Below are 17,346 nucleotides of genomic sequence, written 5' to 3'. Positions count from 1 at the left end.
CTAAGTCCCATGAAAGAATTTGAGTTTCGCGCCTTGAAACACTTGTGTATTGGCGCGTTATAAATACCATATCATATCATATCACATAGTCGCTGACATACCATTCTTCCCTATGCCTTTGCAATATACACTGCATGAATTAATATGTCATTTCTGCTAATCACTGAATTGCAATTACTGTTCGCATGCATTGTATTGCTCCTTTTATTTACATGTTTGACATACTACGGTCGTCTGAAGGGCGTTGATCCTCTGCAGCGCTTCAAAGCCATACCAATGGTAGCAGGCGCTATACAATATTGCGCAACGCCTCCCTTTAATATCCACCTGGCACCCCCTCAATTGCTCCTGGTGTTGCTTGAACGCTTTCCTGCCCTGCTATCCCTGCTCTGTGTGTTGGTCCTCCGCCTGGCATCTTGAGCGGCGGGCACTCTGCCCCGCTTCCTCGCTGCTCTTTCACAGCCCTTCGGGTAATGTTCTCCAGTACATGCTTGCACTTGATCCCAGCTCAATGATTGGCTGAACCTGCAGTACTTTGCAGATTGCAAACTGGCTTTGGGGTTTCCTTAGGTTTCCTCTAGTGGTCTGAGACGTTCTTCCCAAGGGCTCCTTCATGGCTTCCTTCCCAGGTGACACACATCTTTACAGATCCTCTGGGAGGACCACTGAGTCGGTTCCTAGGGCTCCCACTCTCCCCAGGGTCACACACCGAGATTCCAGTATTATCCAGGATTTGGTTTGGGATACGGTAACTACTAGTGTGGGCAGATAAGGAGGTCAGGTCCTTTTTTGGCACAAATTGCATAGAGGGTTTAAAAAAGGACCCCCCCACCCTTCGCCCAGTACTGTAATGCTCACTTTGCAGCCCCTCATTCGAGCCAGGACAGAAGGAAGTGCCCTTCCATAGACATTCCTCCTGCCTGTGGTCTAGTGTCACATTCCATAGAATTGGGTTTCAGACCAAAGCCCCATTTTACTCAGCAATGTGTTTCATGCCGTTCAGTGGCGTCGAAGGCCCAGATCCCAAGTCTCTGTCAAGTCAACCTTTCAATTGTAAAACATTTTCTGCAGATTTTCGGATTTCTTTCTGCAGATTTGGACTGCCTGGCCCTTTCGTCATATATGTTAGAGCATGCATAGTTCATGATGTCAGAGTGCTTCATGATCTGCAGTGGTCGGAGGAAACGCAGAGTGCACAAGAACAGCAACTTCACTTCGAATAGCACCCCCAGGCCTGAGGTCGATGTATAAAGCTGGCTTCCAAAAATACAAAAAAGGTAGCAGACGCCCCTCTCTCAAAAGAACAAGGCATGATAACCTGTTCAGTGGTTATTAACCACATTGAGAGTTCGCAGCCATTGCTTTTTGCTCACTGTACCTTCACAGATGGGAAATATCCATTTTCCTATCAGTCTTTGTCCCGCCCACAAGGGCAGTCCAGCACCGAAATGCTATGGCAATTCCTCTCTGAACAAGAGTACCATCAGCAACCCCATACACGTGTTTCAGCCTTGTTGGGCATCATCAGTGAGGTGAAGCTGAGCCTCTCTAAGCACAGTGAGCAGGGAGTCCACTTCTGGTTGCCCCCAGGTAACCTAGGGTGACCAATCCCAAGTTCCTTTCAAAAATACAAAAAAGGTAGCAGGCGCACCTCTCTCTGATGAGGCCCAACAAGGCTGAAACACGTGTATGCGGTTACTTTTGGTACTCTTGTTCAGAGAGGAATTGCCATAGCATTTCGGTGCTGGACTGCCCATGTGGGCGGGACAAAGACTGATATGCAAATGGATATTTCCCATCTGTGAAAGGTACAGTGAGCAAAAAGCGTGTGCAGCAAACTCTCATCTCAGAACAGGTTATCATGCCATGTTCAGAACAGGTTATCATGCCATGTTCTTTCTGGAGAGGAGCGCCTGCTACCTTCTTTGAAAAGCTGGCTTCCAATGCTGAACTAAAAAGGGGGTACCTCAAGATCTTCAAAGGTCAAAGAGACTGAGGGGGGACTTCTAAAATAGAAAAAAGTAAGGGAACGATGGCAGGCAGTGGTGGAGGGAGTGCAGGAATGGAGGAAGTTGCAGAAGTGATTATACCCGAATACCTATTGAAAGGCCTAGTCAAACTCAGATACACATTTTTTCTCCAGACTTATGTCTAGTTTTTTTGGTGCATTATGTGACAACAACAAGAACCTGTAAGCTCAAGTATGAAGAGGGGATTTCCAGCAAATGTTTAATGGTGCACAGATTTCAGTCACCTGGGAAAAGGACTCATTAGACTGAGATCTAAGGCCACAGACCTTAAGGTTGTGGTGCTAAAGTGTGGTGCTGCATTCCACAGGCCCATCTAGCACGTGGTGGCGGCTAGTTGCCTTGGCGGACATGTTCCGCTTGTTCTGTGGGTATCATTGGGATTTTCTTAACGGGGGCTGCGACTCTTCTTTGTAAGGTCCTTTGCCAAGAGAAGCTAAGAGTTACTTTAGATAATCCAAAACATGTAACCATAGACCCCCTTGCTGCTCACCGTACCACAACCTCCACCTGTTACTCTGGAATGGCGACCGGTTCAAAACTGAAGCGTGAGGTTCATCATTAGAAGAACGAATTGTCACCAGCCTCGTGAAATGTGGAACAGCCCAAACTAGGCCCATGGCCAGCAACCAAGCAGCCTCATATCGTGTGACTAGTCCAGCGCTGAACGTGAAGCCAAAGCAGTGTGCAACCAATGACTGTACACCCCTGTGACGTCACACCAACAGGTCTGCACAGTTGCTAGAAAATCCTACAGGAAAAATGCTGCCTGCCCAAGCTTCGTCTACTTCAGCATGGCCTGACCTCTGACACCTCTTCACAACCTCTCCACTGGTCCAGCAACCGCACAAGTGCTATTTGATTCGGAAGACCACATCAGTAAAAACACAACTGTACACAATAGCAGGTTTTAAATGAGTGCGATATCAACAAGAGGGTGTTCCTAGGTCTGGATTCCGAGTACTTTCTTAGACCGTTCGAGTTTCCTTCACGTTGTCTGTGCGACCGCTTGGATCCCCTCAGTAGATCCCATTTATTAGACGTCCCCATTGGCAAGAATGTGTTGGTGCTGGTCACGTGCGTGTGTGTCAGGACAGCAAAAGCAACATGCATTTAGGGTCAGCAGATAAGCCATTCTCGAGTCCTGCTGGTCTTGCATCTACTCAAGAGGTGGCGTCCCTTACCCGAGGGTGATGTAACCTAGCGCGCACCTACCATACCGTAATGGCGCAGCTGTGAAGAGCCTGTTATATAGTTATTGATGGTAATCTGAAGTGTAGAGTTTGGAATAGGGGATTAATCAGTGAACGAGGAAAATGTCTTATATCCAACACCAACAGAAGATACTATGGCTAGTAGATGACAAAGGAGTCCTTAATCAGCCCAGATCCCCCACCAGGGTCAGGATATAGGGAGCGATACACAGAATGGAAAGCAATACTGGAAAAGGGTCTGCGTGGAGGCCAGCAGAGGAGGCCACGCCGTGTGCTTACTGAGCCTGGAGCCTGGAGCATGCTGCAGGCGCATTGCCCCAACCCACTGTGCATGGTCAGTGGACATGACCGGCACTTATGCTACCTGCACAAAACCTGTGCTCAGGGCAAGAAGCTGCGTGTTATTTATTTGTCGATCTAATCTATGATGACATGTGTGACATCATAAGCAGTGTGGGTGGGAGCAGAGTTGTGATGTCAAGGCAAACCATGTGTGGTGACTTTCAGTAGTTTTTACATTCTGTATCTTAACCATAACATCCCTTCAGTTGAGTTTTTTTCTCGAAATGTATATGGGTGTTGTTAGCATTCCTGGCTGTCTGAATATAGCAGGAACATCAGTTCCCCTGGCCAAAGCTTCGGTGATCCTATGTGTGTAGGAAATATTCACTTCAACGTTGGCACATAGTGCATGACCATTGACTGCAGGGGAAGACAGCAGAGGAGATATTTTCCGAACCTACAAGCTCAGGGCTATTTTGCCACTGCTTCCTCCCGAGCAGAGCTTAAGCTCTAGTGTGTCTGATATGATTGGTTATTAATAATGTGCTTAATACCCAGAGGTTTCTAAGCGCAGACCCGGGTATCGAACCTGTATTGCTCCGTGTCGTCTTGCTTCCAAGGTGAGCACTTTGCCCCTCAGCTATCCTTCCGAGAAAGTGTGCATTTGCGTTGGTGAAGTGTTGCTTACACGAGAGGGAGCTCGAGGCACCTCAGCGCACCAGAAGACAACAATGGCAGGTGTGTATTGCACTCTTGTGGTCTGTAGTTTTAACTCTGTTTTTGATTTGTTCTTGGATGTGAAGGACGATGTAGGACCCGTACCTTAAAGATCTGATTGGTTAAATCATGATCACATGGTGTGATCATGAGTTAACCAATCAGATCATTGTATACACTCTAGGGGGGTGGGCTGGGGGAGTTCATAAATGTATTTACATGTCCTACGGTTATTCATCGTTCACTTGGCCCTGGGGTTATGTACAAGCTATATAATGCAGGACTGCAAACATCTCAACATGGCCCAATGGGAGACGTGGCAATTCTAGCTTAAATATAAGTCCTTTATGCCTCAGACGCGAGATCGTAAAATGTATGCCTGTCTCAGTAACTGTTCCATGGGGCTGTCAACAGCATGACGTTGGCCACTTGTTGCTTGATATACAAGCAGACTGGTAGGTAATACGCATGCAGTTAAGTCGATTATTATACCATGCGCACTGAAGCATTGCTAATGTATGCTTAGCACACTGTGACAGCTGTCACATGGGTAGTTCTGCTAGCGAATACCCCTGGCAAAGTGGCTCCAAAAGAATGAGTACCTCTTGCTGTGATCACCACCTCATTAGAACTCCTTACGTACCTGGTGCCCGATAAGAAACAATTTAGTCAGTGCACCTTTAAAACAAAATTATTCATTAAATGAGGGTGTGTGAGCCATGACTTATTACCAGAGGTCAAAGTGGGTAGGAACTAAAGTGCACGATTTTCCCTTTCTTCTTGGGGCAATCTATGACCGTTCCGATACTTATCCAGCCGAATTACCGTTCCAGGACAGCAACTTTTTTTCTTTTTTTAAACTTCTTCCCCTGTTGGAGATTCGAACCTGAGTCCTGCTGATACCAAGCCAGTGTAACATGTCACTGCGCTATCTTGAATGTTTGGATCGGTGTTATTTATTTCAATGGACTGCTTGGGACATACAATGCATTCCCGTGCAGCCAAAAGGCCCAGCTGGGCAGCGATCGCCAAATGAGCTGCTGTAGGTGCAGCAGCGTTTGCAGGTGATGGGAGGGGGGGTGTGTGGCTATGGACATGGGCATGTCCCTTAAGAGGTGCGATTGGGGCGGCTACATAAAGCTGCATGCTGTGGGGCACAATGACGCACTAATGGAGGTCATTAAATGTATCTTGTCACGCCACTTGTGTACAGACGCGCTATAAATGACGTATCTTATCCCACACTTAAGGTAGGGCCCAAAGACTCTGCTCTTCAAAGAACATCTCACCAATCGCTGATGGCTCCACGCAACCATACTTTTCACCCTCTGGTGCACGCCCCCGTGTTCCCCCAACCCATTCCAGCTACCTCTACTGCACCCCACTTCCAGCCCCCTCGATGCGTTCCCAATGCACAACGCTTCATTGCTTCCCAGTTAGGTGCATGTTTCATAAAATCCAAGTATACAAAGATACACACATAAAAGTGTGCCCACACAATAATGTGATCATGTTTTTCTTTGCAGGAGTTTGTTGATTATTACGGAGGTCCCGGTGTCCAGCACATTGCCTTGAACACTTCCGACATTATTGCTTCGGTAAGTATTTGGACCTCAGCCTTTTCCGGTATGGGGGAGAGTGAGAGGTGTTGCTTTATGGTTTACGATAGATAGACATATTAATGGCCTGTAAAAGTCTATTGGGACGCCAAGGGCAAACGTTTAAATCGCTCAACAGAAGGAAACAGAACTCTACTCTTGAAATGTATTCACTTATGGCTATTCAAGTGTTCAGAGAGTCATTGCTTATTCGTATTATTTCTGACACAAGAAGGAAAGGAAACAGTCAGAGAAGCTCCTTATACATGAAACCTAGGAAGCACTCTACAGGGACAGAGTGGAATTCATGAAATGCTGTACACCAGCGATACAAGTAGGAGTAATGGACACACAACCTTCTCGCACAGTTTGCAAAGATGTACTATTTTTTAAAATTATTTTTATTATGTGTCACAGTTCAAATAACTTTTCACATATTTCTAGATATCAAACATTATCTTTTCTTCCCTTTGCGTATTTCGATATATAAAACAAATTCATAAAACAAATTCCTACATTACTTTTCCTTCACATTAACAATAAAAGAAAGCAATAATACAAAGAAAGACGGAACACGTTGGCGCAAGAGTCTTTACCATACTCCAAGTACATCATTCTATAATTAAGCACTCTGACTCTAACTTCCCTTTTTCCTATACTTTAATTAACTTCTAATAATAGCTTTAATTTACACCACATTTTAAAAAAGGGCCATATTCCTATGACTATTACCTACTAACTGGCAATTAATCCAGAAACTTGCAGATTCTGATTTTATTCTATTCAATTCATGGGTGAACTCCCCCAAATAGATCATATCGACGTCTCCCTGGGAGCTGCATTGCGTAAGAACGTGTCTGTTTGCTTCCAGCATTTCTTTACTTCTGCACAATCGGCACCACCTTGTGCTCCTAGGGACAACTATTCTAGGGCCAGTAACTGATCGAGTGGGAAGCTGACTCAAACGAAATAGAAGAATACATCTCTGCAATGAAGGTGAAGGGTCCCAAGTTAGATACTTCTGGGGCTGCAGATAACAGCACTGGATTCGGATGTATTCATGGTACGACCTCAACACTGTCAGAGGGTGAAAGTTGAGGACACAATCCCATAATCTAAGCTTGCTCTTAAATTCTCTTATGACGGTATTTGCATCGTCCTCCCAGCACGGCGTCCAAACGACTTTCTCAAAGAGACTTTCAACCTGATGTACACAGGCCCTTGTTAATGCTTTACCTCTCAATGACATTTGTTGTCCCACAAAATTTAGTAGAGGGGAAATAGGGGTGTTTATGCACTTTATATACAATTGTCCCTTTCACTGTATCAACAGATTTTCTATTACTATGTACTATTATAATATGTACAAGTCAATCCTAAATCAGTAGCCTTTTAATTCCAGATAAAGACACTCCCTCAAAATAAATTCATTGTACATCAAAAACATCTCTTCACGTGTTTCACACCAAATGGTGGTTCTTCAGGATTTAGTTTCTACAATCCATGTCTCAGAAGGTCCCTCAGGTTTACCCTGGTGTCACCAGGGGTAAACGTGAAGCGTAAATACAACCTGGCATCAATATGAATCTCTTTCCAGCAGGACATCCTAATTATGCCACGGAAGGTACTTGTATAATGCTGCACATGGCGCACCAGAGAGCCTTCAAACACCTTCTAATATTTTGTACATCTTTAGGGCACAGGGCTACTATGCAGGTACTGCATACTGTAGCCCTTTAGTGTCGAATATTTCACTTAACACTGGGCTACTAAGCTATCTCCAATGCAGTGACGATGCACTGTCTTCTCGCCTTCTCTCGCTCTCTCTCTCTCTCCCCTCTCTCTTTCTCGTTTTTTTCTCCAGGTTTGAACCTCCGCGATTCTCATGATCTTTGCTGCTCCTTTATCTCATCTATCTCAACCTTTACGCTATCCCACCTTCAAAATCTTGCTCGTCTCCTGTATGCTTCACGTGACCTCCTATTACCTTTAACCTATTTTTATTTGTTCATTGACTTTTAAGCAATGTTATTTAGTTTTTCGGTACACCTATGAGCATTTGGGACAGAAATGGGAAATCCTCAACGAAATGTCCATTACGCATTTAGAAATGATGTGAAGGTAAAGAAAAGAAACAATATATTCTAAGGCCTGATCCACAGAGGTTACTGTAAGCAACTTTCACTCACTGTTGAGGCACTCCTGTAGAGATGCAATTTGATTCACAAAGAAGTTACTGTAAGTAACGTTCACTCACTGTTGATGCACTCCTGGAGAGACGCAATTTGATTCACAAAGAAGTTACTGTAAGTAACGTTCACTCACTGTTGATGCACTCCTGGAGAGACGCAATTTGATTCACAAAGAAGTTACTGTAAGCAACGTTCACTCACTGTTGAGGCACTCCTGGAGAGACGCTCCTGTAGAGATGCAATTTGATGCACAAAAAGACTGTAAGTAACTTTTGGTCACTGTTGATGCACTCCTGGAGAGACGCAATTTGATTCACAAAGAAGTTACTGTAGGTAACGTTCACTCACTGTTGATGCACTCCTGGAGAGACGCAATTTGATTCACAAAGAAGTTACTGTAAGTAACGTTCACTCACTGTTGAGGCACTCCTGGAGAGACGCTCCTGTAGAGACGCAATTTGATGCACAAAGAAGTTACTGTAAGAAACGTTCACTCACTGTTGAGGCACTCCTGGAGAGACGCAATTTGATGCACGAAGAAGTTATTGTAAGTAACTTTCGCTCACTGTTGAGGCACTCTTGGAGAGACGCAATTTGATTCACAAAGAAGTTACTGTAAGTAACGTTCACTCACTGTTGAGGCACTCCTGGAGAGACGCTCCTGTAGAGACGCAATTTGATGCACAAAGAAGTTACTGTAAGAAACGTTCACTCACTGTTGAGGCACTCCTGGAGAGACGCAATTTGATGCACAAAGAAGTTACTCTAAATAACGTTCACTCACTGTTGAGGCACTCCTGGAGAGACGCTACTGTAGAGACGCCATTTGATGCACAAAAAAGTAACTGTAAGAAGCGTTCACTCATTGTTGAGGCACTCCTGGAGAGACGCAATTTGATGCACAAAGAAGTTACTGTAAGTAACCTTCGCTCACTGTTGAGGCACTCCTGGAGAGACGCAATTTGATTCACAAAGAAGTTACTGTAAGTAACGTTCACTCACTGTTGAGGCACTCCTGATGAGACGCTCCTGTAGAGACGCAATTTGATGCACAAAGAAGTTACTGTAAGTAACTTTCGCTCAATGTTGATGCACTCCTGGAGAGACACAATTTGATTCACAAAGAAGTTACTGTAAGTAACGTTCACTCACTGTTGAGGCACTCCTGGAGAGACGCTCCTGTAGAGACGCAATTTGATGCACAAAGAAGTTACTGTAAGAAACGTTCACTCACTGTTGAGGCACTCCTGGAGAGACGCAATTTGATGCACAAAGAAGTTATTGTAAGTAACTTTCGCTCACTGTTGAGGCACTCTTCGAGAGACGCTATTTGATTCACAAAGAAGTTACTGTAAGTAACGTTCACTCACTGTTGAGGCACTCCTGGAGAGACGCTCCTGTAGAGACGCAATTTGATGCACAAAGAAGTTACTGTAAGAAACGTTCACACTGTTGAGGCACTCCTGGAGAGACGCAATTTGATGCACAAAGAAGTTACTCTAAATAACGTTCACTCACTGTTGAGGCACTCCTGGAGAGACGCTACTGTAGAGACGCCATTTGATGCACAAAAAAGTTACTGTAAGAAGCGTTCACTCATTGTTGAGGCACTCCTGGAGAGACGCAATTTGATGCACAAAGAAGTTACTGTAAGTAACTTTCGCTCACTGTTGAGGCACTCCTGGAGAGACACAATTTGATTCACAAAGAAGTTACTCTAAATAACGTTCACTCACTGTTGAGGCACTCCTGATGAGACGCTCCTGTAGAGACGCAATTTGATGCACAAAGAAGTTACTGTAAGTAACTTTCGCTCACTGTTGATGCACTCCTGGAGAGCCGCAATTTGATTCACAAAGAAGTTACTGTAAGTAACGTTTACTCAGCGTTGAGGCACTCCTGGAGAGACGCTCCTGTAGAGATGCAATTTGATGCACAAAGAAGTTACTGTAAGAAATGTTCACTCACTGTTGAGGCACCCCTGGAGAGACGCAATTTGATGCACAAAGAAGTTACTGTAAGTAACTTTCGCTCACTGTTGAGGCACTCCTGGAGAGACGCTCCAGTAGAGACGCAATTTGATGCACAAAGAAGTTATTATAAGTTACTTTCGCTCACTGTTGATGCACTCCTGGAGAGCCGCAATTTGATTCACAAAGAAGTTACTATAAGTAACGTTCACTCACTGTTGAGGCACTCCTGGAGAGACGCTCCTGTAGAGACGCAATTTGATGCACAAAGAAGTTACTGTAAGAAACGTTCACTCACTGTTGAGGCACTCCTGGAGAGACGCAATTTGATGCACAAAGAAGTTACTGTAAGTAACTTTCGCTGACTGTTGATGCACTCCTGGAGAGACGCAATTTGATGCACAAAGAAGTTACTGTAAGTAACTTTCGCTGACTGTTGATGCACTCCTGGAGAGCCGCAATTTGATTCACAAAGAAGTTATCAGGACTAACTCTGATGTGCACATGAAAGAGAAGAGTAAGTCAGGGCCAAGTCAGAAGGACTCCTGGTGATTTATCTTTGAATCAGCCCCCAAAGGTCTGTGCAAAATGAAATCAGTTGATAGGGTTGAAAAGGTGGGCGAAGGAAGAATGCTACAGCGAAAAGAGAGAGAATGGGTGTTGGAATCAGAATATCTGGTTGGCATGGCAACTGGCAACATTTGCGCCATACATTCTCCGGCTCACTGATCGTTATTTTTTGCCCCCATCATCCATATTCACTAATCAGGGCTTGTTTAACAATAGCGGATCCAAATAGATGTTCTGTTGAATTAAAATGCATCCCTTGGCTTTTATGGGCCAGGTGGATAGTGAATGTTGCTTTTAATCAGGAGACGTATGTCCCAAGGCACCCCCGTGTAAGAGGGCAAGGCCTAAGCAACATGCAAGAAGTACTGCCCGTGAAACACGGCATGATGGTGCTCTGCTGTAAAGCGTTATGCAGTATGCCTGTGTCCACATGGGGAAGAGGACCGGGCCTGGCAGCAATCAGTGCACGGCTATGCCGCCATCCTTTGCGTGTGCATTTGATTTCAGGAGATGAAGCAGAAGACATCTGCAACCCACAAGCAATGACTCTTCGCAGGAGAATCTGAGGGGACTGAATGATTGAAGAAGCTCGGTGACGCCTTTAGAGAGACCAGACATCCTCATGTGCTCAAACGCAACCTCCAAAGCCTCAAATGCAACAGCCCTTGCTGTCCACATTGGTGTATACGCCATGTGGCTTGCAAACATGTCCTTATTAGGCAGGGCGTTGTGCGAAACGCAATGAGCAGTGGGCCCGGTGTGCAATACATGCTCAGAAGGGTTTCATGCTTGAATCACTATTACAACCGATTTCAAATATACAATTCGGCAGTCATTCTTATGTTCCCAAAATGATTTTTGATTTTATGCAAATCTGTACAAAAGCACATCGTGCAAATCATGCCCCCCCTTTCTCATAAGTAATTTATTTACTGAATGAGGGTTTTTTATTTGCTTGCTGGATTGAACTATTGAGGTACTGAGTATTTCTCTCAATTTGTATACACAATCTGTGCAGTAAGCCTCTTCCTCTACAGACCACTGTACATTTTTGGCTTTAAATACAGAGAGGAAAAAAGTGAAAATAGGCGGCCAAAGGACCACTCTACCAATGGCACTTCACTCATAACAGTTTAATCAGGGAAATATGAGTGTTCGTGTGATTTCTTATGGGGACATCTGTTGGCCATCAGTAAAACTGCAGGCTTTCTGCCATAACAAGAGATTGCTAACTTGGAGAAGAAAGGGTGCAGTACCACTGACGTCCACACAAGAAACACCTTGTCTATCAGCACTCCACTCCAGTATAGGAAAACAACTCATTTGCGGATGTATTTCAACCATCACATGAATAGAGATCCTCCACAGCTTCTGCCTCGTTCAGCAACTTAGTTTAGCCATATGGGCCTGCATTGTGGCGGCCATGAATGTTCTGCATTCTGTTAATGGGCATTTGTAAGTTGTAAAAATCGCAATGTGTGCATTTTCTATTCATGAATGCTGCCTGCTTCATATTTATTTGGGTTGGTTTCTACCATTTTGTGGCTTGTTGTGCATCTTTTTCGCCTTCGAACAGGTTATTTGCACGTCCGTGACGAAAAGTCTTTCTACTATGTCCATTATTGCAGACATGTTTGGAATTACTGGCTGTGGTGTCACGTGCCCCGCCAATCTAGGGTCACGTGACACACAGGAAATAAAGGAATCACTGGAACTGGCGTCATGGCGACAGTCCGGGTTTATGCAGTGATCGAAGTGGTCTGTGTGCTCTTTTGCTGTGCCCAGCTTTTCCCGCGCTGCGTACCAGAGGCCTACCCTCCCGCGGTCTGACACTGAGCCCGGGACCCCGGGGGTGGAACATCACACTGGCGACGAGGCGGAAAGAACCCGTGCCTCTGCAACGCACAGCCGATCATCTTCCCTCCGCGTGCCGACGTGACGCGGAGCCGCGTATCATCCCTCCGCCTGCTAACGCGGATGACCAACTGCCGCCACATCTACCCGGTGAGACCACGCAGCAGCCCTGCAACACGCTGGGACCTCTGCCACGCGGTCAGGCGTGCCGTGCACCACACGGACTACTTCCCCCACACGCCACAAATCGGCCACAACACGTGGGGCACCAAAGGAGTTAAAAGGTGGACTTTTTTTTTCTTGTACAGCAAGCTCTTCCTTACGCAACATCCCTCTCACATCACCCTGAAACGAGAAAAGGAGAGTGTAGCGACAGCGCAAGTACCCGGCACTTCGAAGGCTCATTCGAACAACACCAGGAAGGCCGACACCGCAAACCTTCTAGAACATGTCCAGCCCGAATACTAGCCCCACGAGGGCCAGCACAGGCCTATCGTCCAGGAGAAGCCTCACCCTAGACCCTCCAGACCCAGCGCAGACAACTTTCATGCCGCCGTTTGATCCTTTTACCACCGGAGCCGCTATTAGGTGGGAAATCTGGCTACAGCAATTTGAAATGCATCTAGATGCAAGAGACATTACCATAGCGAAGAAGAAGCGCACCTTCATCCTACTCAACATCGGAGCAGCCACCCTGCGCCTATTTAACGCAACCCCAAATCGTGGCAACGACGACAACTACGACGCGGCCAAAGCTACGCTCACTAATATGTTCAAGCCTGATCTTAACCCAGATTACGAACGGTTCCACTTCTGTATGGCAAGACAACGCGAGAAAGAGACAGTAGACAAATTCCATGCTCGCCTTCGAGAAATGGCAGTAGGTTGCGAGTTCCCAGACGAAGAATTCACCATCCGTCTCCAGATCATTAATGGGATATCCTCAGAAAAACTGAGAAGAGCCATCCTGTCCGAGAGGAATATAAGACTCTCTCACATCCTAGAAATGGTGCGCCTCCGTGAACAAACAGAAGATCAGGTGGCGATCATAGAGGCCGCGATCCAAAGATTGCCGCTAGACAGCCCTAGACCCACCGAGGACATCGCTGCCATCTCTAAACATCAGAGCAATCGCATGAAACAAGGCCTAAAGTCCAACACAGCGCAGGGACGGGACAGGAACTGCAAATGGTGCGGAGGCCCATGGCACAAGGGTGAATCTTGCCCGGCATGGGGATCCACGTGCAGGAAATGCAATCGCCTCAACCACTATGCCGCAGTATGTCTGAACCCACCGAACAGAAATGACGCAACGCAACAGCCTGCACAAGATCGCAGAAAAAAGTTTGCACCCAGAGAATCCCGCCAACAAGAGCGAAGAGGGAAAGCAAGAGCCGTGGACGACTCCCAAAAGTCTCCAGACACGAGCAGCAGCGACGACAGCGACGACAGCTCGTCCCCAGAAAGGAGAGACAAAAACAGGCGGAAAAGAGGGAGTAGACGGACACACCGAGTACATTTGATCTCGGCCGTCGAGCCGCACCAATCATGACAGAAAAAGAGACCGCCATGCACTGTTCTGTCCAACGGAGCACCGCTGAAAGTCGTCATCGACACCGGCGCAACCGTGAATGTCATGCCGGTGACAGCATACTGCAAGCTCCGCCCGAAGCCCACTCTTCATGAGAAGAAAGTCCGGCTCTATGCCAACGGAAGCAAGAAGCCTTTGCCCGTACAAGGATCCTTCAAATCGGACTTCACATACAAAAATGCCAACCACAGAGCACGCATCTACGTGGTAGATGCCGGCTGCGAGACGCTGTTGAGCTGCAGAACCGCAGAAAAGCTGGAGTTGATCCATTTCGCCTTCAACCTCCAACAGGATGAACTCGACAGCCTGCTAAGATGACACAAGAAGCTGTTCCAAGGCATCGGATGCCTGAAAGGAAGAACCATCAAGCTCCACATAGACCCCACCATTGAACCCAAAGCAGTCAGGCATCGAAGGATCCCGTTCCACTTAAGGGGAGCAGTGGAAAAAGAGCTAGCCAAGCTAGAGAAAGCAAGGATCATAGAAAAAACGTAAGGGCCTACCCCGGGGGTCTCGCCCATGGTGGTTGCTCAAAAACCCAAACAACCAGACGCAGTACGAATCTGCATTGACATGAGGCTTCCCAGCGCAGCCATCGGGAGAGAACGTCACGTAACACCTACGATAGACAAGCTCATTGTAGACCTCACAGGGGCAACAGTTTTCAGTAAACTTGACCTCAGATCAGGCTATCACCAACTGAGACTGTCCAGAGAGTCGAGATACATCACCACATTCTCCTCTCACCTCGGCCTGATGAGGTATAAACGACTCAACTTCGGAATATCATCGGCTGCGGAAGTGTTCCAGCACGAAATCCGCAAAGTCATCACGGGGCTGGAAGGCACCACCAATATCAGCGACGATATTCTCGTATACGCATCAAACAAGAAGGACCACCACAAACGACTGGCAGCAGTCCTAACAAGATTAGAAGAAGCAGGTTTAACACTCAACGCCGAAAAATGCGAGTTCAACAAAGATGAAATATGCTTCTTCGGGTATATTTTCAGCGCCAAGGGCGTATCCCCCGACCCGTCCAAAGTACGAGACATAAAAGACTCCAAAGTACCCCAATCAGCCTCCGAGGTGAGAAGCTTCATGGGAATGGCGACATATTGCGCACGTTTCATCCCCGATCTCGCCAGCACGGCAAGCCCACTCAGGGAACTAATGAAGAAGGACCAGAAGTGGGAATGGACCACCTCCCACCAACAAGCGTTTCAACAAATTAAAGACACCCTATCCGAGTCCACCACCATGGCGTTCTTCAACACAGAGAGGCAGACTGAACTCCTGGTCGACGCCAGCCCGGTCGGCCTCGGAGCAGTCCTAACACAAACTGACAACGAAGGAAACGTGGTCCCCATCGCGTTCGGCAGCCGAGCGCTCACAAAACCTGAACTGAACTACGCGCACATAGAGAGAGAAGCACTAGCCATCTTATGGGGATGCTGTCACTTCAAAGTGTACCTGTTAGGCAAACAAGCAAAAGTCCTCACGGATCACAAACCCCTGATCCCGATTTTCCGCGGGTCCTCTCCTCACCCGCCTGCAAGCATCGAGCAATGGATGCTGCAGCTACAACCGTACAACATCGAGGTTGATTATCGCCCAGGGACAGACAACCCGGCAGACTACCTGTCCCGCCACCCGCGGCCTGCCACGGACAGAGAACGGCGCCAAGCAAAGGAAACCGACGAGCACGTCTGTCACATAGTAGCCTGCGTGAGGCCGCGAGCCCTGACCCTACAGGAAGTAGCCCGTGCGACAGAAACAGACACCATCCTGCAACACACCACTGCTACCATCCGATCAGGAAACTGGAAAAACTATCTCACGTCGATGGCCCAGCGCACCCCGTCGGCCCAAGTCAAGCTCAGAGCGCTATTTGGGATCAGACACGAGCTCTCGGTAGCCCCAGAAGGCATCATACTCAAAGGACACAGAATCGAACTGCCCGAGTCCCTAGAAGATAGGACTCTCCGCCTAGCGCACAGTGGTCATCAAGGCATCGTCAAAACCTCCGCATATCTCAAGTCCCGGATGTGGATGCCGAACATACAGCAAAAAGTAGTAGAGTTAGTCGAGTCCTGCGCAGCATGCCAAGCATCCAGAAGACCAGAACACCCGGAACCGATTAGCAGCACCCCAAGAAGCTGCAAACGTTGGGATGCTGTCAGCATGGACCACTGCACAGTTGCCGGCGAAGGGTATCTTCTCGTGGTGATAGACGAATTTAGCCGATACCCGGAAGTAGAGCACATAACATCTACTAACGCAGAGACCACAATCCTCGCACTAGAGAAGATATTCGCCACACATGGAATACCGAGGAAGGTGAAAAGCGACAATGGACCATCCTTCACTAGTCAAGAGCTGCGCGAGTATTTCAACAAAGTAAATGTCAAGCACCAGCGAATCACCCCAAGGTGGCCCCAAGCGAACGGTGACGCGGAAAGATTCATGGGGTCACTCAACAAGGTCATCAGAATCGCCAAAGAACAGGGACGCCCGTGGCTAAAAACAGTGTACCGGTTCCTGAGAACACACCGGCAAACCCGACACTCCTCTACGGGGATCAGCCCGGCAGCCCTCATGCTGGGCGTACCCATACAAGCGGAACTACCCATACACCCCCAGTGGATAGCTCCGGAACCAGATATCCCCGCCATGGACGCCACGCGGCTGAGGCGAAATGAGCAAGAAAGTGTCACCAGATGAGCCCGCCACAGAGAGCTGACACCAGGGGACACCGTCATTGTCAAGAATGGAGCCCCGCCTAAGAAAATGTCCCTCAACTATGAGCTCCAGCCATGGACAGTTAGTACCACAAACCACAGCATGGTCACAGCCACCCGAGGGGGGGAGACAGTGACGAGGAACGTGTCCCACTTCAGGAAGGTACCCCCAGAACTGTGGGAAGAACAACCGATGCCGTCTAGGGAAGAAGCAGAAGTGCCACACTCACCCCCCGGCCAAGCAGCCCCGAGAAGTCCAGCTACTCCCGGAACCTCGGACAGTCCACGCCAGCAAAGAGAGCTAAGTAAAGCCGAGACTCCAAAGACGAACGCACCGGAGAAGAGGAACACCCGGTATCTTCTGAGAGAGAGGCCCAAACCGTCATCCCGCCTAAATAGATATGTCGTGGACAGAATAGGCCGGCCGAAGCGTTGATAAGGTGAACTCGAAGCTCAGTTAATAAGTTGTGCACATTCAAGACGTAAGCCAAGTTATGCCAAAGACCAGTTAAAAATGTGTGTATTTGAATTTGTTTATAACTGTGCAAACACCTCCAAGTTGGGGAGGAATGTGGTGTCACGTGCCCCGC

The 17,346-nt window shown here is 47.4% G+C and overlaps 1 protein-coding gene across 1 annotated transcript in view; it reads left to right on the top strand.

Moving 5' to 3' along the window:
* The window catches only part of HPD (4-hydroxyphenylpyruvate dioxygenase), a 164,452-nt gene that overhangs the window by 131,834 nt on the left and 15,272 nt on the right, over nucleotides 1-17,346 (top strand). The window contains exon 11 of the mRNA XM_069619590.1: nucleotides 5,767-5,838. Coding sequence (XP_069475691.1) covers nucleotides 5,767-5,838 — 72 coding nt within the window. The remainder of the gene's footprint in view (nucleotides 1-5,766; nucleotides 5,839-17,346) is intronic.

The sequence above is a fragment of the Ambystoma mexicanum genome, chromosome 10 (genome assembly GCF_040938575.1).
Source record: "Ambystoma mexicanum isolate Mex_15411 chromosome 10, UKY_AmexF1_1, whole genome shotgun sequence".
Lineage (NCBI taxonomy): Eukaryota > Metazoa > Chordata > Amphibia > Caudata > Ambystomatidae > Ambystoma > Ambystoma mexicanum.
This window is presented reverse-complemented; position numbering and strand designations above follow the sequence as displayed.